The sequence below is a fragment of the Alosa sapidissima genome, chromosome 7 (assembly GCF_018492685.1).
Source record: "Alosa sapidissima isolate fAloSap1 chromosome 7, fAloSap1.pri, whole genome shotgun sequence".
NCBI lineage: Eukaryota > Metazoa > Chordata > Actinopteri > Clupeiformes > Clupeidae > Alosa > Alosa sapidissima.
In genome coordinates, this window is record NC_055963.1 from 29314684 (window position 1) to 29337359 (window position 22676).

The following is a 22676-nucleotide window of genomic DNA, read 5'->3' on the forward strand; positions in this document are numbered from 1 at the left end:
TTATGCCATACAGTGATTATACAGAGATCATTTTGTTGGCTGTTTAGGTTTTCCTCGAGCATATGCCAACAGAAAATGACAATGCAATGTTTCATCAAGATTTGTGTTGATAAAGTTCTGTCATTAGTCTGTGTGTGTGTGTGTGTGTGTGTGTGTGCGTGCATGCGTGTGTGTGTGTGTGCATGCGTGTGTGTGTGTATTTGTGTGCAGGCCCTTCTGACTAGTTCAATGGTTACTTAGAATATAGCCTACATACTGCAAAACAACCTAATTAATTTGCTCAAGCAAAGCGACCCATGACCAATTCTAATGGGCTATGCACCAGCTCTGCAAACACTGTTTTTTATGTGACACAAAACAAGGCCAATGCAGTCTGTATTCTCAGTAAGTAACCATAACATCAATTATGTGAAATTATTTGAACTAAATGTTTTGATGAATTACATTTAGCCTACTTCTCAAACAATGAAATCAAGAAATATTCAGTAAGATTCAGTAAATAGCCAAAATAGGCTAATTGTCAATTATCTAAGACTTAGGCATATTAAGCCATTCTCTGGCACAAGTGAACCCTGCTGGTCAGGGTTTACCTTCTAGTCCATCGGTATAAAAACATAAATATACTGGATACCACTCAGACTTCACCGACTGTGAGTGCATACAGTATATGAGAATGGGAATCATAACTATTTGTGTGTGTGTGTGTGTGTGAGAGAGAGAGAGAGAAAATGTATGAGGGTTATTTGATAAAATATTAAATACCATGTCATCTGCAAGTATGATCAACTAAATTCCACTTTATTATATACAATTACATCCACAGAGGGACTTTATATAAAACAAAGATCTGTTCAATATCACATGAGAGATGGGTCTCATCCAAACAACTTAAAAAAACAAATCTCAAACAAACTGCCAAATATTGTCTGTGGCTCAAGTGGGCAGCTTATCACAATGATAATTATCTGTTTAAGGGGATGGTGTTATTTTTCCACTAACTCAGCTCACAGCAGCATTGATAGGCTACATTAAGCACTTTCTGCCCCCTTGAGGTCAGTGAGTGTAAATCTTATCCCGATGGCACATGTACCAGAGACTTTCTAATGAGGAGGCACAGCACTCAAAAAATCCTCCATAGAAATGCATGGGGTTAGTTTGTAACGCCAATATGGCTGTTGTCTACACATATCCCACCCCTTCCTCTGCAAAACGTCGACATGTGAATACATTGAGCCAATCATGTGGTGTGATGTGAATACATTGAGCCAATCATATGGTGTGTTGTGAAGACATCGTGCCAATCATGTGTTGTGAACTCGCCGCTGGAGCATAATTGGTGTGGTGAAGCCTTGCGCACGCGCATTTCTGCTGAATAGGATGCCCTATGAGTGCCCAAAAAGCGTTGCAATATGGCCGCCGAGTGGAGGGACTTGCCTAAAAGGACTTTGCATGTACTCACAAGATATGATCAGTGCCTGATATTATCACTTATAAGTAGGTACAGCAGTGTGCTTCCTGTCTCTGAAACACCTTGGATAGAGAACATTAAGTTCACACCTCCGTTTACATCCTCAGCCTATTGTATGGATTTAAATAACAGAGTTTTTTTTTTATCAATCTTCTCCCTGTGGAAGGGCATTCCTTTTGAAAACTTGTTTGCAGACCTCATTCTCACAGTACAGCTCCTAGTAGAGAACCAGAAAGGGAAAATATTTTGGTATTGTTTTCATCAGAAGACAAGTGTGTATACAAGGAAGCAATAACATAAGATAAGATGTTATGTTGTGTATACCAGGTGTAATTTATCGTCCTCAATCCAGCGGGCCCAGCCACGGCTTTTCTTCTCTCCCTCCTGAGTGCAGAACAGTCTATTCCCTTGCCATGTCACCAGTGACTGCAAAGTACAGAGACCATCATGATTATCTTGGTTTGAATGAAATTATTAATTCATGCATGCAAAAAAAAAGAACCGAACATATAAGAAAAGATATTCATTGTACCTTGCAGTGTCTATTGTCCAAGCCTTTGGTGAATTCTTCAAATTCTTGGCCCACTCTGAAGGAGAATGTGTAGTTTCTGAAGGTGGTGAGGGTCTTGATAATGTAGACATCCTCCTTCTGCTCTATTACTTTCCTCTGTTTTAGTCTCAAGGCGATTTTGCGCATGGCGATGCCAATCCCTGTGGGAAGAGGTACCATTAAAACCAGAGCAAAGGACACAAATCCTTTACCCATGTACTGATAAATGAAGAAACTCCCCAACACCACGAGCTGAAACTTAATCTCAATCATGATTTTTTAAAGTCACTTATATGCATTGCATTGCATCCATCATTCGGATGGACTGAGGGATTCTTCCAGGCCTATTTGGTTGTAATTTCATAATACTCAACAATAGTATTGCCATAGTAAAAAAACAAAACAATGTACAGTTGTTGTACAAGCTGTAATGTTCCGGAACATCTCCACAATTGATTTATAAGGAAAGAAAAACATTGTACGGTAATTGTGACGATGACAGTTGATGCTAATCTGGACTGCCTATACACTATTACACTATTTCTGTTACTCACATTAATTTACACACGTCACACATGTCCTTCTAGGATAACATAAATATGCTTTTAGACTTATCTATGATGTAATTGTTAAAGTTAGATTAAAATGTGAAATTTATAGTGCATAGTGCACATCTACTCAACATATCAAATAATGCATTTGTTAATGTAACTTTTTAATTTTTTTACCAATGCCGCATTTTGCATAGTAAATTCAAAGACAATGTGGCTGAGAATTTGTTTCTGTTCATTCTACTTTATACTAATGTATCAGGTAAACACATAATATATGCAAAACAAATTGTGCTCCAACATGATTTTACTCTTTACAAATTAAGCACGAAAACTATACTCACCCAATGCGATCATGTATCCATCAAAGTTGACATTGCTAATCAACTCCCAGGTCCCGCAAAGAATAGCTGGCATTTTTAATAAAATGTGTGCACAAGGGTAATCGAGACCACCACCTTACTAGGTTATTGCTGAATCTGATTCTCACTTTCAGTGTAAAGCCTTTTTATCTTCACCTAAGTGGGAGGTGCTTTGGATTGATTTATTGACACTGGTGGCTGTGGCCCCTGTCCAGGTGAACTTTTTTTACAACCAGGAAATAAACTTGTCTGACTTGTCTATGAACTGTTGTCAAGAAACATACGAATAGGAATATAGGAATCTTGCAAAGCATCTATATATGTACCCTGAGTAGAATGTTTTTTTTTTTTTTTTTTTTTAAATACAATTCAGTTTGGACAAATCTGCAGCAAATGTACTCCCAAAGTGTGACTTTGCATTTCTTTAAAGCGAAAACGCCAAATTTGCTTTCAGCTAATCTCAAAACGTGTAAGTTGACAAAAACTTGTTTTTGGCACACATCCTAACAACATGGTCTGACAGACCTGGCTAGCTCTAAATGAAAGATGTGTGTTTTTTTCCTGCAGATAAAGAAGTATAAGAATGGAATGAAATCTGTCAGCAACAAGCACAGGTCAAACAGCAACAAGCAATCTGGCTAGATGGGTCCTGTCACCTGCAGTGACAGGTGTGGAAAAATACAAGCACAGCACAAACCCCGACCCCCAAACATCCAGGGAAGCTGTTGTGAAATCTACCATTATCTTCACTGGTGTTTTGCCCATGGTTGTTCTCTTGTGATCTCATTTTATTCACCACCATTATGTTAGTTTCGCTCAGATAAACACATACTATTTTGCTAAGAGAAACACGAATGCATTTATGCAATTCAATGGAAAATGTGTATAAATGGACACTGATGAAGGGCCATTGTCTGGGGAGATCATATTTAAGTAGAATAAAGAGGGCATAGAATAAAGTAATCAAGTGTAAGTGGGTATAGGATAGTGTAATCAATGGTGATGGTCTGGAATAGGCCTGTCATTTACATGTCTTAGAGATAAGAAACATTTCTGCAATTTCTCAGCCATTCTCTATCTGCTTGATCAGACTTGGTGATAAGTCATGCTCATGTCACAACTTTGATAAGAGTATATTTGTGCACTGATCACTGATCAAATTGTTTCCAGTTTTAAAGGAGTTATCCTTTCACAGCAACACATCAACTTTTTGTTGTCCCCAGAGTTAGATAAGAGAATTATTAAAACTAGCCTATAGTTAAAAGGGAGCTTTAGTCTAACTAGTGTAACCCCCTTCCAGTGAATTACACTAAGCTAGGCTAACAGTGTCAAATTGGGGGAAGGATATGTATCCTCTTATCTTTTGGGGTTGATGGAAAATAAGCATAATTCCCAAAAAGTTGACTTGTTCCTTTAACCAAATTAAGCACAGATTTTTACATTCAATTCACAAATACATCTTAGTTATTAGTTCTTGGTTAGTTCTTAGTTAGTCAGACTAATCATTTTCATAGGGCTGTATAAAGTCAGTTCTAAATTCAAATGTAAATGATAATAATGTCTTAATGTCTATTATACATGTGATCATTATCATTGTTTGGCTCTGGAGAAAGAAGTCACAGTCAGGTCATTGTGCCTGTTCTTCAGCAATACATTTCCTTTACAGTTATATGCATTGTAAACAGAAACACTGAATTCAAACCACTTGACCAGAACACCAGTTATTCATTTCATAAAATACTTCATTCAGCAGACCTATAGCCTTAGACTTCCAGTCGTTTTCTTTGCTCTGTAGTAAACATAACACAAGGCAATTGTGACTCGAATACAGTCAAGTATTTCTGAGAGGTCCCATAAGGACCTTTTGGGTCTTCCGTCCCCTTCTCAGGTCTTCTGTCCCCTTCTCATGAAGTAGTGCTGTATCTCTGCAGGGGTGCAAGAGTGACCCCAGCGTTTTTCTTCTCACTCTCGGCACTGTAGAGGCCCCTCTCCTGGATGTAGCGGAGCACGGGGTCCGGCAGCAGGTAGCGGACACTCTGCCCGCGCCGCAGAGCCCGACGTACATGCGTGGCCGAGATGTCGTTGGTTACCCACTCGCGTGTAACAAAGATGTTTTTGCGGTTCTCCCATAGCACGTCTGACTGCTGGATGAAGCGCTCTGCGTCGCTGTCGCCCCTCGTGATGCAGACGATGCCGTAGCGGCTCACGATCTCAGCAATGTCTTCAGGTTTCCAGAGGTTGGGGACGCCAAAGGATTCCAGCACGTCTGCCCCACACAGCAGCTTCAGCTGGGGCATGTCTGAGGAGAAAACAGCAAATTCATTTCCATTTAAAGTGAACTGTTGGTCTTGCACAGTGCCAATAAAAAGTATTCACCCACCTTGGATATTTCCCCTTTTACTGCTTTTCTAAATGGAATATTGATCCATTTAAATTGGTCTTTTTTTACAATAATTTACAAAAAATCCCTCTTTAATGTTAAAATGAAAGCAAATTTCTACAACCCCAAATCAGAAAAAGTTAAAATGGAAATAAAAAACAGAATGTGATGATAAACAAATCCCGTAAACCCATATTTAGCTGCAAGGACATAGACAACATATCAAATGTTGAAAATGAAAAATGGAACAAATGGAAAATATATGTTCATTTTACATTTGATGCCAGCAACATCAAATGATGACAGCAACAATATATATTTACCACTGTGCTGCTTCACCTTTTGACAAATGCTTCACATTTGACAACATTCTGTAAATGAACTAAGGATACCAATTGCTAGAGTTTTGAGAATGAATTGTTATCCCATTCCAGCACGGTATAGGATTTCAGCTGCTTAACAGTATGGGGTGTTTTTCATTCCATAACGCACCAAATTTGAAAGGTCTAGACTTCAGGCAGGCCATTTTAGCACCTTTATCCCCTTTCTCTATGGAGAAATACTGTTTAAATATGTTCAGAATTTTGCCAATGTTTTATTGAAATATTCAAGGTCTTCCCTGAAAAAGACATTGCATAGATGGTAGTATATGTTGCTCAAAAACTGTAACATCATTCAGAATTGATTGTGCCATGCCAGATGTGCAAGATGCCCATGCTGTAGGCACTAATGCACCTCCACACCGTCATAGATTCTGAGTTTTGAACTGGATAAGTTGAAAATGGCCTGAGTGCAGTGAATTTTTAGTATAGTAATATAAAGACACCTGTGTCTGAAAGGTCCAGTTACTGGTCAATCAGTCAGTCAATCAATCTCCTGGCTATAATTCCACCATGAAGGCAAAAGAACACTCCAAACAACTCAGAGAAAAGGTTATTGAAAAGTGAGGGGACGGATACAAAAATACAAAATAAAATTTGAATCACTGAACATCCCCTGGAGTTCAGTGAAATCCATTACTAAGGAATTTAAGGAATGTAAGGAATATGGCAAACGTGCAAATCTACCAAGAGCAGGTCATCACCACAAATGGATTGACCATTCAAGAAGAAAAGTGATGGGGGGGAGGCCACCAAGGCACCCTTCAGGTTTCAGAAGAAATACTTGTTAGTAAAACCTGCTGTTAGAACTAAAACATGGTGAAGCAGCTTTTAGTTGCTTCACAGTTAAGCTCTGGAACCAACTTTCAGATGACATCTAAGTTGCCCCAACTGTAGCCAATTTCAAATCTAGACTTAAGACCAAACTTTTCTCAGATGCTTTCTGCTAACTGGTGAAATGCTCATTGCCCATTTCACAGAGCACTCTTCAGGTGAGTACTATTGTTCCTTGTAGTACTATTGCGGTCCTTAATGGATTTTGTGAAGTACAACCCCAAAAAAGAAAAAGTTGGGACGTTGTGTAAAATGTGAATAAAAACAGAATGTAATAATCTGCAACTTTCTTAAACTCATATTTCGTTGCAAAAAGGACACAGACAACATATCAAATGTTGAAAATGACAAATTTGACCATTTCATGGAAAATGTATGTTAATTTCGAATTTGATACCAGCAACATGTTTCAAAAAAAGTTGGGACAGGGCTAACAAAATGCTAGAAAAGTTGTGTAATGATAAAGAAAACAAAACAAGGAATATTTCACAACTAATTAAGGTAACTGGCAACACGATTGGATATGAAAAAGAGCATCCCAGAGAGGCAGGGTCCCTTAGAAGTAAAGATGCAGGGGTATTCTTCACTCTGTGTAAACCTGTGTGCACAAATGATGAAACAATATATTTTTTACTGTTTCTTAAGATGCAATTGTGAAGTATTTGGGGAGTTCATCATCTACAGGACATAATTATTAAAACATTTAGAGAATCCAGAGAAATCTTAGCAAACAAGGGAAAGAGCTGAAAAACAAATTGAATGGCCATGGTCTTTTGGACCTCAGATGGCACTGCATCAACACCAGACCTGTTTCCAGACCTGTCATTGTTGGGGCCCAGGAAAACCTCTGATGACTATTGTCTATGTGCACAATTTGATATTCAATTCAAAACTGCAGCCAAGATTGTAACAGTCAAAACAGCCAACATTGTATTGAGACAGGATACAGAAAATACCACCGTCTTATCTGGGCCTAAAATGGACTGAGGTAACATGGAAAAAGGCCCTGTGTTTATACCAATCAAAATTTGCCATTTTTTTGAAAATCATGGACTCATCTGGGCTAAAGAGGAGAGGGCCTATTCAAGTATCCAACCTATCCAACTTGTTTTAGTGTTTAGTTCAAAACCCAACATCTATGATGGTGTGGAGGAGCATTAGTGCCTACAGCATGGTCATCTTGTACATTTGGCAAAGCACAATCAATTCTGAATGATGTATACAGGTTTTGAGCAACATATACTCCCATCCAGGCAATGTATTTTCCAGGGAAGACCTTGAATATTTCAGGAAAACAATGGCAAAATTAATTCTGCACATATTGAAATAGTATTTCTCCACAGAGGAAGAGTCCAGGTGCTAAAATGGCCTGTCTGCAGTCCAGATTTGTCAAATTAGGTGCATAATGGAATGACTAAAAATACCCCATGCTGTTGAGCAACTGAAATCCTACTGTATATCGGGACGAAGGGGAGTAATGGGACAACATTTCACTCTTAAAACTCTAGTAACTGGTCTCCTCAGTTCCTAAACATTTACAATATTTTGTTAATTGAAGAGTTGAAGCAGCACAGTGGTAAACATGCTCCTGTCCCAACTTTTTTTGAAACATGCTGCTGGCATCAAATTCAAAATTTACATATATTTTCCAATTTCCAAATAGTCCAAATTTTCATTTTCAACATTTGATATATTGTCTATGTCCTTTTTGCTGATAAATATTGGTTTACGAGACTTGTATATTATCACATTCTGTTTTTATTTGCAATTTACACAATGTCCCAACTTTTTCTGTTTTGGGGTTGTAGTTACCCTGTCATTCGACACAGAATAGAAAGAACGGGCATAGTCACTGAGGGTGTAATGACTATCTTGGGTGTTACCGCTCTACCAGGCTTCTCTGAAGCACTTTTCAGTTGTTAACTACTTTACTTGGGTGTTAACTACTACACTATTGGAATTATTGGGCCCTATCTGTCAGGCATTTTGGCCCTGAAAGGAAAGGTGTGTGCGCACAGGGCTACTTCAGGAATAATTAAGAGTGCTGCTGTTCAATGGGTGTTTGACTAGTATAGGATCATTATCACGGAGATACCAATTTTGAATCTGGGAAAGTCTTTTAGCTGAAATTTTAATTGATTCTGACCCATGGGTTATGTGTATTTGTGTCACATCATCCTGGGTGTGATTTTGTGCTGCTTTGAGATTGTCTGTTAAAGGCAATCTTTGTAACATGTCTGAGTCCCTACCTGAACTAGTATTTGGCATAGTCCGAAATTCTGTGGTTTGTGGATTATCATTACCCAATTCACAGAGCACTCTTTGAGGTGAGTACTATTGTTCCTTGTAGTACTATTGCTGTCCATAGCTGGGCAAAGGGGGATTCTGTGAAGTAGTTGCCTTGTCATTCTAAACAGAATTGACAGAACGGGCATAGTCTGAGAGTATAATGGGTCGTTCTTTATGGCTCGGGCGTTACAGCTCTACTGAACCTCTGAGTGTTAACTAGGGGTGAACGATTTTGGAAAAAAATCTAATTGCGATTTTTCTCACCAATATTGCGATGCGATTATTTTTAAGCTCTTTATCTTCTGTCTTATTCAACAAAGACAAGCAATTTATTATTCTATAGTATGACCAACACAAAATTAGATAAGTTAAACATAAACTGTTCTTTCCTGGAGCCTAGGCCTATGTTATGATGGCATTAGGTCATTGAATAAGATTGATGAATGAAATATTTTTTATTTAACTATTTTAATCACATTAGTAGACCTATATTTGTTGAACTTCCAGCCTTGTAAACATGATGAAAACATTATTCTTATACGCGTTTCTATTTTGTTTCTATTTACAATTTCATGTAGATATGATCTTCTTTCGTTAGTTAACAGTTAGGTCTACATGCAGTGGCACTGACACGGCTTCTCCTTGTCCTGTGCTCTCCATACGCACACGCACACGCACATACACACACCCGCTCCTCTCCTCTGTAGGCTACTTGCACGTGAATCGGAACAAACTACTGTAGATTGTTGCAGCGCAAATAAATGCGGCCGAATGACTGTTCCGCTCAGTGTTAACTGAAGGTTAGCATCATCAACACCGCAGCGCAATACGCATGCATGCAAATTAACTAGTTTGTTCATATCACAACAAAGCCACTCGCGGAGACAAAACTCTTTAAACGGGCAAAGTTATCAGCAGTTAGCAGCATGTAGCCTAGAGCCTTAGCTGGTAAGCTAATGTTAGAACAGCTGGCTTTTTGGTGGTTAGCTGTGTCAACTACTTGCGGATAACATTATGCATCAATGCATTACCTGTGAGATGAATTGTTTGTGCCGCCAACCCCCTTGGATATCGCAAATCATTGTACTCCAGTAAACAAAGTCCCCAGTGCACAGGTGAATGGCTGCTGTGCAGCTTAAACAGTCGTGGATTTTTAATCGTCAGCTGGACAAGTGAACGAAGTTACCAGCCAGAGTAGCAGCACAGGGGAATTATGAACTAGAACCAGGGACATGGCAGGTTTGAGCAAAAGGTAATGAAGAGGTTTATTTTTAACCAAAGTAGCTCTACTGATCAGACCTAGGGGTGTGACTTTCGAAACCGACGTCTCGAATCAGTGTCGAGGCTTCGAAGCGCAAGTGTTTCGAAACACTGCTTCGAAACGTGGTTCAAAACAGCCATGTCATGTGATCACTGCTTCGAAACATCGTTCAAAATCCCCATGTCATGTGACCAAAGTTAAGTGAACCTTCGGTGCATTTCACCGGTGTCGGCAGGCGTGCCCGCGCGTTCAATTAACAGTGTAGCTTTCTCTTATGCAATAACCATGATGGTGTAGTGGTTAGTGAGGGTGTCTTTTGCACGGTAGCCCAGGCTGCTCAAATGTTGTTCGATCCCCGTTTGATTTGTAAGGTATTGTTTCAGATCGTATCTGTTTATGTTTTCTTACTTCACCATTAACCACACAGTTTCAACTAAACTCTCAGAATGGTCAAAAATCGAGAGTTTTTATAAGAAGAAAGTGATTTAGAGAACACATAGTGGCAGCAATAAGACTCCCTTTATTGTGACTTCATGTGGTCTCCCATCCAGTAATTGACCAAGGGCATACTGCTTAGCTTTTGACAAAGACTGAACACAGGTAACACAGTGAGCCACAAACTTTAAAGACTGCATCTCTAATACGAAGCATTTGACAGATTTGTTTCACCCTAAACAGCTCTGAGGTGTCGGAATTGTTTCAAAGCTTCGGAACAATTCGGCACAATTGCTTCGAACGTTTCAGTGTTTCATAAAGCCTCGCTTTGCCCATCCCTAATCAGACCTTTCTTGACACTGTTAGCTGGTCCTCTTGTTTACGTTTTTTGCTTCTTCAGTGGTGGATGTGAAGAGTCGGTGGCGTGTCGGCAAGCGCAAGTATAAATGCGTTTTGGTGACGTCACATATTACGAAGCGTAATCGCAGCCTTTGCGGTTTGAAAATCGCGTTTCATCATATCGCGATATTATCGCAAATGCAATAAATCGTTCAGCCCTAGTGTTAACTAGTGTTAAATATGTCTCATTCGAATTCCATGCCATCACAGTGATCGCCCCAGCAAAACTCTACGTGCTGGTCATCTACCGCCCTCCAGGCCAACTAGGCGACTTTATTGACGAACTTGACACTCTGCTATCCTCCATCCCTGAGCATGACTGTCCGCTTCTTGTTCTCGGTGATATGAACATCCACTTAGATGCCCCAGGCTCAGCGGACTTTTTGGCCCTGGTCCACTCCTTTGACCTCGAACTGGTTCAAAGCCCACCGACTCACAAAGCTGGCAAAGAGCTTGACTTGATCTTCACTCGGAACTGCAGCACAGACACCCTCATGGTGACGCCTCTCCATCTTTCTGACCACTTCTTCATCCAGTTCAACGTCAGCCTGTCAGAACAGCCTCCGGCTCCTCAGCCAATGGTCACGTTCTGCCGCAACATCCGGAACCTGTCTCCAACGCACTTCTCCTCTGTGGTTGCCTCCGGTCTACCTCCACTCAACACCTTCTCCTCTCTGGAGGTTAATGAAGCCACTGACTCGCTCTGCTCCACACTGACCTCGTGTCTAGGCGAGCTGTGCCCTCTTACCACAAGGCCAGCTCGATCCAAACATTCTCATCCATGGCTAAATGATACCCTCCGATCGCAGCGCACCAAACTCAGAGCCGCGGAGAGGAAATGGCACAAATCCAAACTAGCTGACGACCTCAAAAACTACCAGACACTCCTGACCTCCTTCTCAGCCAGCATCACTGCTGCTAAGACTGCTTTCTACAATGACAAAATCAACAGCGCTACAGACACTCGAAAACTTTTCTCAACCTTCAAATCGCTACTCAACCCTCAGCTGCCTCCTCCTCCATCCAGCCTTACTGCAGATACCCTCGCCTCATTTTTTACAAACAAAGTGGCGGCAATCAGCAGTCAATTCTCTACATGCCCACTCAACGCATCTGACTCAGATACCGCACTCCTACAACCTCTAGGGACTGCTGGAACATCTTTTTCCGCATTCACGCCTCTCTCCGAGAGTGAAGTATCTAGACTCCTGACATGCAGCCGTCCTACCACATGCTCGCTGGACCCTATACCTACGAGTCTACTTCAGTCCATCAGCCCGACCATCTCTCCAGCTATCACACATGTGATCAATGCCTCGCTAACCTCCGGCACATTTCCAACAGCGTTCAAAATGGCCCCGGTAACACCGTTACTTAAGAAAGCTTCTCTCAACCCTGCTCAAGTCGAGAACTACCGCCCTGTCTCACTCCTGCCTTTCCTATCCAAAGGCATTGAACGAGCAGTCTCCAAACAGGTCTCTGACTTCCTTTCACAGAACAACCTTCTGGATCCAAATCAGTCTGGGTTCAAAAGCGGCCACTCTACCGAAACGGCTCTGTTGTCTGTAACAGAAGCCTTAAAAGAAGCCAGGGCGACCGTTCGGTCATCAGTACTCATTCTGCTTGACTTATCGGCTGCCTTTGACACAGTTAATCACCGCATCCTTCTCTCTAAACTCGCTAACATGGGAATCTCCGGTTCTGCTCTCTCCTGGTTTGAATCCTACCTCACAGGACGCTCGTTTAACGCATCATGGCTTGGTCAGATATCTGCACCTCACCATCTCACCACAGGGGTCCCCCAGGGCTCAGTGCTGGGGCCCCTTCTCTTTGCTATCTACACCACCTCCTTGGGACAGATTATCTGTTCGCATAGCTTCTCATACCACTGCTATGCAGACGACACACAGCTCTATCTGTCCTTTCCACCTGATGACCCCTTGGTTTCAGCACGGATCTCGGATTGCCTCTCAGACATAGCTACATGGATGAAGGCACATCACCTCCAGCTGAACCTCTCAAAGACTGAACTGCTGGTCCTCCCAGCTAAACCTACCATACATCACGACATCAACATCAAATTGGACTCCCTGTCTGTTTCACCTACCAGGACTGCAAAAAATCTAGGAGTTGTTCTCGACAACCAACTAAACTTCTCAGATCATGTTGCCTCAGTCGCCCGGTCATGCCGTTTCGCACTCTACAACATACGGAAAATCAGGACTTACTTGACTCAAGATGCTACCCAACTTCTGGTTCAGGCAATAGTCATCTCACGACTCGACTACTGCAATGCCCTCCTGACAGGTCTCCCAGCCTGCGCAGTGAAACCACTTCAGATGATCCAGAACGCGGCCGCGCGCCTGGTCTACAACCAACCCAAAAGGGCACGTTACCCCGCTGCTCATCCAGCTACACTGGCTACCTATGGCGGCCCGCATCAAATTCAAGGCTCTAACGCTTGCCTACAAAGTAGTCTCCGGTTCTGCTCCCACCTACTTGAATGCCCTCATACAGACATACTCTACCTCCAGACCGCTACGCTCCTCAGACGAACGACGTCTAGCTCTACCACCGGTACGCTCAAGCCAATCCAAACTTTTCTCATCTGTTGTTCCTCGTTGGTGGAACACACTGCCAGCTCCTACAAGGGCAGAGACATCCTTCTCCATTTTCAGAAAACTCCTGAAGACCCAGCTCTTTAGAGAACATCTCCTCTCATAGCAACACTTACAACAAGTCTTACTGATCCTAGCACTCACCAGCCGTCTCAAACTGACAAGTAACTGTTAAAAACAGCACTCACTGATGCACTTATTCTTACTGTACTCTAATGTTTTTAAATTGTCCCCTAATGTTTTAAATTGTCCTAAAATTGTTGAGAACTGCTCTAAAACTTAAACTGTTTACTATGTTGTTAGTCGCTTTGGCTAAAAAGCGTCAGCCAAATGTAATGTAATGTAATGTAATGTAATGTAATTTACTGTCCAGCAAGACAATGAGCCGAAGCATACAATGAAAACTACACAGAAATTATTTTAAGACAACAAGGTAAATGTTCTGAGTGGCTGAGTGGCCGAGTCAAAGTCCAGACCTCAATCCTATAGAAAATCTGTGGCTGTACTTAAAAAGGGTTATTCACACCCAATCCCCTTCCAGCCTGAGAGAGCTTGAGCAGTTTTGCGAAGAAAAATTGAGTAAAATTGCAGTATCCAGATGTGCAAGCCTAATTGAGACCTATCTACACAGGCTCCATGCTTTAATTGTGGCCAAAGGTGCATCTGCTAAATAATTTAAGGGGGTGAATATTTATGCAATCACTTATTTTGCATTACATATCTTTAATTAATTAACATTACTTTGTAGAAATCTGTGTTTACTTTGACATTAAAGAGGAGATTTTTGTAAATTATGGTAAAAAAGGGCAAAATTCCATTTATAAAAGCTGTAAAAGGGAAAATATCCAAGGGGGGTGATTACTTTTTATAGCCACTGTATGTATCTTGCTATGGTTATATCACCGTTTGGCTAAATCATATATGGTGCAGGATGGATTTATGGACGGCGGCCTCTCATTCCTTATTTAAACCCCTCTTACTAAATACAATATGTTTTCATTTAAGGTCACAATATGCTTCTTGTAAGTGAACGTTATGCAATACAATGTAGCAATGTAGCAAACGCACACCCTGTACCCATTGTAAGGTCATTAGGACACTGCATTGTCAGTGCCCTAATTTCACATAGCACCAGACAGGTTACACATGGGGTAATAAACACTTGGTCCAGAACGATGTCACTATGCACTGTATTTTACATAAACAACTTATGCAAGCAATAGTAATTATGACAGCGGGGCTTGATCACCTTTTCTTGTTGAACAACCAGAGGAGCCCTGAACCATACACTCAGGTTCCTCTAGTCGTTTTCTTTTAAAAGACTTTACCGTGTCCACCTCATCATCGTTCTGCAGCGTAGTTAACAACTCCGAATGGTGATGCCTGGAAGAATCCAAAAGCGACACAGCATCAGATAGATGATGTGGCTCTGTGTCTCACCTTTTTACACAAATTTGCATCACTTCTTCATCACATGGAATTACAGATAAGATTTATAAGCACACTGAGGTAAAATGACTACAAATTGCTCTGTGGTCCAGGACAGTGCACAGTGAAAAAGTAAGAAAAGTTTACAGGCATTTTTTGCCAGGATTGTGCATGCTTTGTAGTCTAGATCACTAGTTCTAGACTAAAACTTGTTCCCGCTCCTTTTGGCTAAACACAGTTGTAACGATCAGACTTTTAAATTCTAACTATTACCATTAAACACGGGTACAAATTGAATTGGCTCTAGATAAATAATAATGCTTTTCACTGACATCGGAGTAGACACCACACATACAGTTAACAGGTAGACTTTATGTGAGCAGAAATACGCTTGAAAACAAACAAACACTTATTCCCACACAGTTCATATCGCAAACAACGCAACCAAAATGTCCACGCAGCCTACGCACTTCATGCGCTCTCACAGTCCATCCAAACGAAAATTAACAGAGACTCCAAGAGACTCCGACATAAATCCACCGCAAAGAAGAAAACAGTCTGAATAATCCACGTCCAGTGCAACCCATGTACTCCACAAAGAAAACGTTCAATCCGACGAGGCTTTCGGATAGATGCAAAACAAAAAATAGGATCCTTCTTACCGGATCTCAGCGACTCGCCAACGGCGATCTGCAAGCTCAGTCTTGTCTCTCCGGTATGTCTGTGGTTCCCACCTAGAACCACCTTTCGTTGGGATATATTATTTTCACACAAAGTTTGTCCAGGTCTCACGTAGACTCCCTGGGTAGGCCTTCTGTCCCAAGAAAAGAAAAAAACCCCTGGCCCTCGCGCACCTCCGCGTTTTAAACTTGAATCATATCAGCTGACGCTTGACAGGTCGCTTGCGTCATCTGACAGTTACCATCAGCTGATCCGAGCTAAGACGTACAACATAATTCAAAGGGCGTTCACGATAGGGCTACAGACTTACATAACATGGAAAAATATAACGGAGAACACTTTTATGTTGGTTATTATTTCATAACACAGACTTAAGAAAAGTGAATCCTAAAATTATGTGGCAGTGCTACACAGTTTGTACAAATGATCCATGAATAGTACTTCTATCACTTTTGCAGACAACAATGGCAACAATTGGCAACAACAGTGTATACAAATGAAATTCTTAGAGTTACAGAGTTCTTTCTATGTGTTGTTCACGATAACAATATCGGCTGCAGACATGTTCAAGTGCTCACAAAAACAATGGGTGATCTCTTGGCACCACACACCCACTGAATAATAACAGTACCCAAAGCCAGCAGGTGTTGCTGGCATACAATCACAGAGCAACAGTTTTTGTGCATTGAAACACCATCTCACAAGTCACATCTGCTAAAAAGAAAGCCTTACCTCACAACTTTCGCCGTCTCCACCCACTCAGATTGCTGGCTCTCCCAGTCGTTGACACGGATCCAGCCTGAGCTCTCTGTGGCCAGCCGGGCCATCTGCACCCTGTGATGGGCCTCAATCAGACCCTTCTTCTTGTACGCATCCCCAACTGGAGAAATTAAACCTTGCACGACCTTGTACTTGCCTGAGATGGGAGCAAACCAAAGAAGCACAGGTCTATGAATTGTTTAGATCTATGATCTTGCATGTGAATATACTGCAGTAGTGGCAGCTTTTAGTTAACCTGACTTTCGCCTGATGAATTTTGTTCCGCCTAGCTCCACTCACATCCATCTGGGATCGCTTCCGTTGGGAGTGATTTCGGCACCAGATTTTATGGTAGATCCAATCAGGACGCAGGGCGGGAGTTTCATAGTTGTGACGTAGCAGAGAAGCGACTGTGAGACTGTTTTGATTCAGACAACGCATCGAGGAAGCAAGCGTCTCGGGTTGGCTTCGATGTGAGTGGTTGAAGTAGCACATCAATAAAGATGACGGACAAGTGGCTTATCCAATCATATGCAAGGATTTTTTATAAGGCCCAGCCTTCTGAAATACCTCTCCAATGGAGCGATCCCAGATGGACGAGTGGAGCTAGGCGAAGCGAAATTCATCTGGCGAGAGTCAAGTTAGCTTTTAGTAGTGGCAAGGCAATTGCGTCCTTTCTCTTGTGACAGTCAATTGATTTATAGTCCCATTCAAAAACAAATACATAGCGAATGTAATGAAATCAATCTAAGGTATCAAAGACATAGTGTAAATACCTGTGTCCTCAAGGTGGTCCCGAGCCAGCTCAAACATTCTCAAGTGCATATTGGTAATGGGGTTGAATGAACCACAAGCCAGCAGGACAATTTTGATTCTCTCCATTGGCTCCATCGTGCAGATTTAGGCACTAGGAAGACCTAAAAAAAAACACACAAAAAGCTCATCCTGACATTTTTCAATGCATGCACACAATAAAACTCATTAATTATTACACAATCCCCGACACAGCCCGGACTTCAGCAGCTGAATTTTCTGATTGGTTGACAATTGTGGAACAAACGTAACCTGTCGACAGTTTTGAGCGCGCACACAGATGAAGTTGAGCGAGCGCGACAGATATCTCCTGAGTGAGCGAGCCATAGCAAGCGGAGGAACAGTTTATGTGAGCACATACAGTGAAACTGAAAGAAAAGGGGCTGATGTTGCACATACATATTAATATTAGAAAACAGGCAAAGACATTTGTGGAGCACAACATAGATTCCTGTTTGCTCAACTACATGTTTTTTGTGCTCGAGTTTCATTTTTCCTCAAAATATAATTTGTGTGCTCGCTCAAAATATTTTTCTGCGCTCAAATTGTGCTACTGGTCGCTCATAAAAGTGGAACAAATGTAACTCCTAGTCCATACCACAGCAGTTTCAGGATGAAATCTTATCATGATCACCACCAGGGCGCACTGTAGAGCTAAAACTAAAGGTCCCCATGAAAGGAAAAAAGAAACAAGACACTTCTCCAAAGTGTAGGCTTCAGTAACTACAGGATACCATGTCAAGAACTTCACTAAATGATTCGACGTTAACCTTTGCGTTTCTAGCAACTTGTAGCTGAGGCCAAGGCATTTTAGTAATCGAGGATATTTGGTTACACTGGTCGTTTCATAGACAGTAAAAGTCTAGAGTGATTTAGCGCCAGGTTCTTCACAAACGTGCGGTGTAGTGTCAGGCCGCACCCCGACCCAGTCACGAACGGCTCTGCTCACTGGGAGCCGGGGGGCCCGACTACTCCAGACTAACCGAAGCACTTATGAGGCGCATGGGTATCAGGGAGGTGTTCTGACGAGGCGTTCAGTCACAAGCCCGCTATGGTAGCTTTGCGCCAGCGGCTCCTCAGCCAAGCGCACGAACCAAATGTCTGAACCTGTTCCTCTCGCACATTGCAACACGGGTAGGGTAAAACTAACCTGTCTCGCGGCGGTCAAGCACAGTTGGCAGTAGGTTGTTAAACAACGAATCCCAAAAAGTAACATCCTCTTACTTTGGGACACTCACTTTTTGAAGAATAACTTGGGACACTAAACTGCACGTATATCTGTAAGATTATTGTATTTCAGGGGAAAGGGATAAACCAGGTAAATCGTTTTATTTGCAAAGCACAACTCACCGTGGTACACCATTTGTACTCTTCCTCAATGCAATAAAGATTATTCTTATTGGACACACTCTGCTGTATAGATCAATCGGATTGGTTTTCACGTTTAAAACTTCCATACGTTCTCAAAGTCATGTGTGCATGACTGTCGCTACAACCCTTCAAAACGACATTGACCGGAATTCTTCCAACCTATCCGCACTATTTGTGGTCAGTGCAAAGCTAGCATTTTCATTTCACAACGAAACAGTCAAGAAAGGTCTGGAGGTAAGTGCATTGTTATCAGTGACATGTCTTATTTGATTGTGTTTTTCCACGTTTGATACAAGTTCCACGTTTGATACAATTTGACATGAACTAAGCCCTATGAATTTATAAAGCTATCTTTCACTTTCTGAACTCAGTCTGGCAAAGCTAGGTATTTAGCTAGTTAGCTAACGCTAGCTAGATCAACTGGTTAAGGATGTATCCTGGTAGTAACAACACTGAGTTCAGACCTCGGTTCGTTCAACTTCCCACTCCCAGAAGCAAAGATAACGTTGTGATTGTATATTTAAAATACTGTAAGCTCCCCAGCTTCCTCATCAACCCCATTGCAATGCATGTGTCCTTCAAAATCTGTTTACTTATAAACATGTGACTTGACAGTAAATTGGACTAACATTATTCTAGCAGTGTTATCATAACTGTCATTCATGTAGACCTAATGTTGGTGGTATTTGGCCTACTTCTCTTTCCCAAAATGATCCTGTGCGAACTAGCCAGCAAGCTAAAGCAATGAAGGAAGCTGTTTAGGATCGACATATCACCTTGCATTGTCTCATCAGTTGTCCACTACGTGTGTGTAGGTGCAAGCATAACAAAAATGGCCTCTCGTGGGAAATCGGAAACCAGTAAACTGAAGCAGAACATGGAGGAACAGCTGGATCGGTTAATGCAACAGCTTCAGGATCTGGAGGAATGCAGGTTAACTTCTTTAGTCAACTAGATGATGTCCAGCTGCATGCCAATAAATTAATGTAATAGTATTATACAAATTTAACACTGTATTTTCATTCACCAGAGAAGATCTTGATGACACAGAATATGAGGAAACCAAGAGTGAAACGCTGGAACAGCTAAATGAGTTTAACGAGTCACTGATGAAGCTCATGTCTGGAAACATGACCTTAGTTGATGAGCTTGGGGGAATGCAACTGGTAAGTGTCAAATACTACAATGTACTGGAAATATCCATATTGAAGAAGAGTTATCACAGACTGATCGAGGGTACATATCCTTGGTTTACCAGGCAATACAAGCTGCCATCAGCCAGGCATTCAAGACTCCTGAAGTGATCAGACTTTTTGCAAAGAAGCAGCCCGGGCAACTGAGGACAAGGCTGGCTGAGGTAGGATGAAACAGATGTTTTACCACCATGTTTTACCCATGTAGACAAATTACAAACTAATACACTACAGGCCTACTAACTATATGAGTTTGTGTCCCTCATAGATGGACCGTGATGTGATTGTGGGAAAGCTTTCACGGGATGTCTACACACAGCAGAAAGTTGAGATCCTCTCAGCCTTGAGGAAACTGGGGGAGAAGGTGACTACGTTTATCATAGTCACTGATGTTGCGATGCACACAGCAGAGTTGCTATACTATACCTGCCAGAAGTTTTGACTGCTATTAGTTACACACTCTTGGATACATTTTCTCTGTCTCTCTCAAAGCTCACTGCAGAGGATGAGACTTTCCTAGTAACCAATGCCAGCGCCACACTCAGCCAGTTTGAAAAGGTCACTGCCAACCTGGGTAAGTTGGTCTGGAGCTCTTTGTGGTATCCATATCGAGACTGAGACTGTGTTGATTTGTAAGCAAAGGTCTGACTGACTTGACTCAGTAAATCTCCGCTGGTGGAATTCTCTCTTTTGGCTGAATAACACAGCGTCTTCAGGGTCTTCCACCTGTATTTCACTTGTTCAGATGTATGTCGATAGCCAGCCGCATTAAGTTTTTTACAAATCCTTTTAAAAACGTCGCTATTACGACATTTTCTCCCGTCGATGAACTCCATGACATTTGCATGATTGCAAGACATAAGTTTGTCTCCTCGTCTTTTCAAAAGTGTGCGCGTTGTTTCGCCATGATTAGGAAAGTGCGCGAGAGGCAATTGCTTCATTTTATCCTAATTCTGTGCGAATTGAACATGCGCAGGCCTTTAAAAAACTTCCTTCTGGGAGCATATTCCGTTTAATACAGGCATATGCTAGGGTGTGCAAATGGTTTATTAGTAAACCGAATATGGCCTTTTTCGGTTTATTTCAATCAGAATAAGGTGTTTACAAGACACGCAAATTCGGTTTATTCCCAATAAACTTGATTCGAAACCGTTTATTGGCTGCATGGAACCATGCTCATAGACCTATTTTGTCTGGTAGGGAATGCCAAAGCTGTTTATCCCCATTGACTATGATTGAAACAGTCTATATGATTTGTCTACCATTTCTTATCATTTTGTTACTGATGATTCTCTCCTAGGATCTGAAGACAAGATAATGGCATTGGCGAGTTCTGGTGTGGAGAAAACCAAGACATAACTACTTCACTTGCTGGGAATTCTAGTGATTTTGTTTGTTTGTTTTTGTACAGATTATAAGTTTTTTTATTATTATTATTTTTTAAGGCAGTGACTGTTGAACCCAAGTCTGGTTAGAACAAGTTTGGGGTTTATATTTGACCAAGCTAGCTAAATAAGATGACAAACAATTTGCTTGGCCATGTGCTTGTGAAACACAGTTTTTAAGTCAACCAGCTTAGGATGAAATAACTACGATCAAGTAACCTAATTGTGATGTACTTTAAATTGTTGCTGACTAACTGTCAATATATATTTACCCCTTTCTCTACCTAAATTTTGTTAGGTAAACATTTCGTTGTCATTTCCAGATATGTGGTCCAACAGTACTGCCCAGTCCATTTTGAAAAGGATAACAATTCCTGCCTGTTTTATATTGAATGTGAAGTGCCATCAAACCATATAGTATATTCACCAGCTTTATTGCTGGTCTAGATGATAAACCATGATGATATTGAGTTTGTATATCTAATTCTTACAGTCTTTTTGATGCATGCAAAGACATGATTGTGTATTAGATTCCTGTAGGTACAACAATGAAAGTTTACATTGCTGCTTAAAGGTATGCCTTAGGCATACAGATGCAAGAGTAGCACACACAAATAGCACTTTGTATGTGTATTTTTTTCATCTTTTTTGTTTGAAATCATGAAAAGGCATTGCATTTAATTACTTGTCCAAGAAGGTCTATGATTTGAGTAGGATCAATGAGTGACCACATTCTGAAACATTGTACTTGATAATCTGCTATACTGCATTTCATGCACAGACATGTGCAACATTCTTTGATATTGTTGTTTGTGATATGAGACGGTGACATTTTACTTGGTTACCGAAGTTTTATGCATATCATATTTATACACTTTCAAAACATCACTATGTTTGGTGATTTTTGTTCTCACTATTTGTAACGTTAGTGCATTAAATGGACTATAAATTAATTAGTTAGCTGTACTAGGATAGCAACTAGAAAACAATCCGGTAATTTCCAAAAATGAATAGTGAAAGGACCAGAGAGGTCATGACTTAGAACTAGGATATTGCATTCCTTGGGTTATCAGCTAGAGAGGGCCATAGAGGTCAAAGGGATAGTTTTATCAACGAAGATTGTGCACTGTCAGCAAAGCCCTAAATGCCATGTGTAGAAGACATCTTTATTGCTGCAGGGTTTTTTTTTTTTTCTTATTGCAGTTGTTCCCATTTCCAACACCTGGGGGCACTATAGCTCTTTACAACAACATAAATTAGATTTGCACAATGGATATTTAGACATACATGGACATACAGTATCATTTGTTGTACTGTTTTATTAGCTACTTACCAGAAACGTAACAAAATAATTGAAATATTGAGAGACTGTTCCCCCGCCCCTCCCTCCATTCTGGTATACTGCCATTTTTGTACATCTTCAGTTTATCAGTGAATGTACCAATCCATGCCTATCCTAACAGTGTTGCCAACATGTATGTTGCAGTTATAACAATCACAGTAGGTTAAGTACTAAATT

The 22676-nt window shown here is 41.1% G+C and overlaps 3 protein-coding genes across 6 annotated transcripts; 1 reads left to right on the forward strand and 2 right to left on the reverse strand.

The window, feature by feature from the left end:
• Window positions 1-1340: 1340 nt before the first annotated feature.
• rbp7a (retinol binding protein 7a, cellular) lies at window positions 1341-4185 on the reverse strand. 2 transcript variants are annotated; one of them, XM_042097061.1, is made up of 4 exons: window positions 2914-4185; window positions 2001-2179; window positions 1793-1894; window positions 1341-1685 (listed from the first exon to the last, which is right to left on the reverse strand). In XM_042097061.1, the coding sequence occupies exons 1-4, from the start codon at window positions 2984-2986 to the stop codon at window positions 1614-1616; spliced, it is 426 nt and encodes a 141-aa protein (XP_041952995.1). In that variant the 5' UTR covers window positions 2987-4185; the 3' UTR covers window positions 1341-1613. The 2 variants fall into 2 exon arrangements, with proteins under 2 accessions (XP_041952995.1, XP_041952994.1); XM_042097060.1 differs by lacking the exon at window positions 2914-4185 and having other exon boundaries at window positions 2001-2638.
• Window positions 4186-4326: 141 nt separating this feature from the next.
• Window positions 4327-18635, reverse strand: LOC121712934 (nicotinamide/nicotinic acid mononucleotide adenylyltransferase 1-like). 2 transcript variants are annotated; one of them, XM_042097055.1, is made up of 5 exons: window positions 18559-18635; window positions 17172-17312; window positions 16369-16552; window positions 14777-14910; window positions 4327-5230 (listed from the first exon to the last, which is right to left on the reverse strand). In XM_042097055.1, exons 2-5 carry the CDS (start codon window positions 17284-17286, stop codon window positions 4836-4838), a joined length of 828 nt encoding a protein of 275 aa, XP_041952989.1. In that variant the 5' UTR covers window positions 17287-17312; window positions 18559-18635; the 3' UTR covers window positions 4327-4835. The 2 variants fall into 2 exon arrangements, with proteins under 2 accessions (XP_041952989.1, XP_041952988.1); XM_042097054.1 differs by lacking the exon at window positions 18559-18635 and adding an exon at window positions 18359-18530.
• lzic (leucine zipper and CTNNBIP1 domain containing) lies at window positions 18615-22045 on the forward strand. 2 transcript variants are annotated; one of them, XM_042097057.1, is made up of 7 exons: window positions 18615-18813; window positions 19374-19512; window positions 19610-19745; window positions 19838-19936; window positions 20041-20136; window positions 20265-20346; window positions 21073-22045. In XM_042097057.1, exons 2-7 carry the CDS (start codon window positions 19412-19414, stop codon window positions 21129-21131), a joined length of 573 nt encoding a protein of 190 aa, XP_041952991.1. In that variant the 5' UTR covers window positions 18615-18813; window positions 19374-19411; the 3' UTR covers window positions 21132-22045. The 2 variants fall into 2 exon arrangements, with proteins under 2 accessions (XP_041952991.1, XP_041952990.1); XM_042097056.1 differs by having other exon boundaries at window positions 18618-18813; window positions 19395-19512.
• The last annotated feature ends 631 nt before the right edge of the window (window positions 22046-22676 follow it).

Bases quoted from the DNA above. Each gene is read 5' to 3' on its own strand.
- LOC121712934 (XM_042097055.1), bottom strand. From the start codon at position 17,286: ATGGAGCCAATGGAGAGAATCAAAATTGTCCTGCTGGCTTGTGGTTCA. The intron at 16,553-17,171 runs GTATTTACACTA...CTCCCATCTCAG, and splicing joins GGACCACCTTGAGGACACAG to GCAAGTACAAGGTCGTGCAA. The intron at 5,231-14,776 runs GTGATCAAGCCC...TTTTCTCCTCAG, and splicing joins TGGTTGTTCAACAAGAAAAG to ACATGCCCCAGCTGAAGCTG.
- rbp7a (XM_042097060.1), bottom strand. From the start codon at position 2,291: ATGATTGAGATTAAGTTTCAGCTCGTGGTGTTGGGGAGTTTCTTCATT. The intron at 1,895-2,000 runs GTACAATGAATA...TGTACTTTGCAG, and splicing joins TGGACAATAGACACTGCAAG to TCACTGGTGACATGGCAAGG. The intron at 1,686-1,792 runs GTATACACAACA...GTTCTCTACTAG, and splicing joins AGGACGATAAATTACACCTG to GAGCTGTACTGTGAGAATGA.
- lzic (XM_042097057.1), top strand. From the start codon at position 19,412: ATGGCCTCTCGTGGGAAATCGGAAACCAGTAAACTGAAGCAGAACATG. The intron at 19,513-19,609 runs GTTAACTTCTTT...TTCATTCACCAG, and splicing joins CAGGATCTGGAGGAATGCAG to AGAAGATCTTGATGACACAG. The intron at 20,137-20,264 runs GTGACTACGTTT...TCTCTCTCAAAG, and splicing joins TGAGGAAACTGGGGGAGAAG to CTCACTGCAGAGGATGAGAC.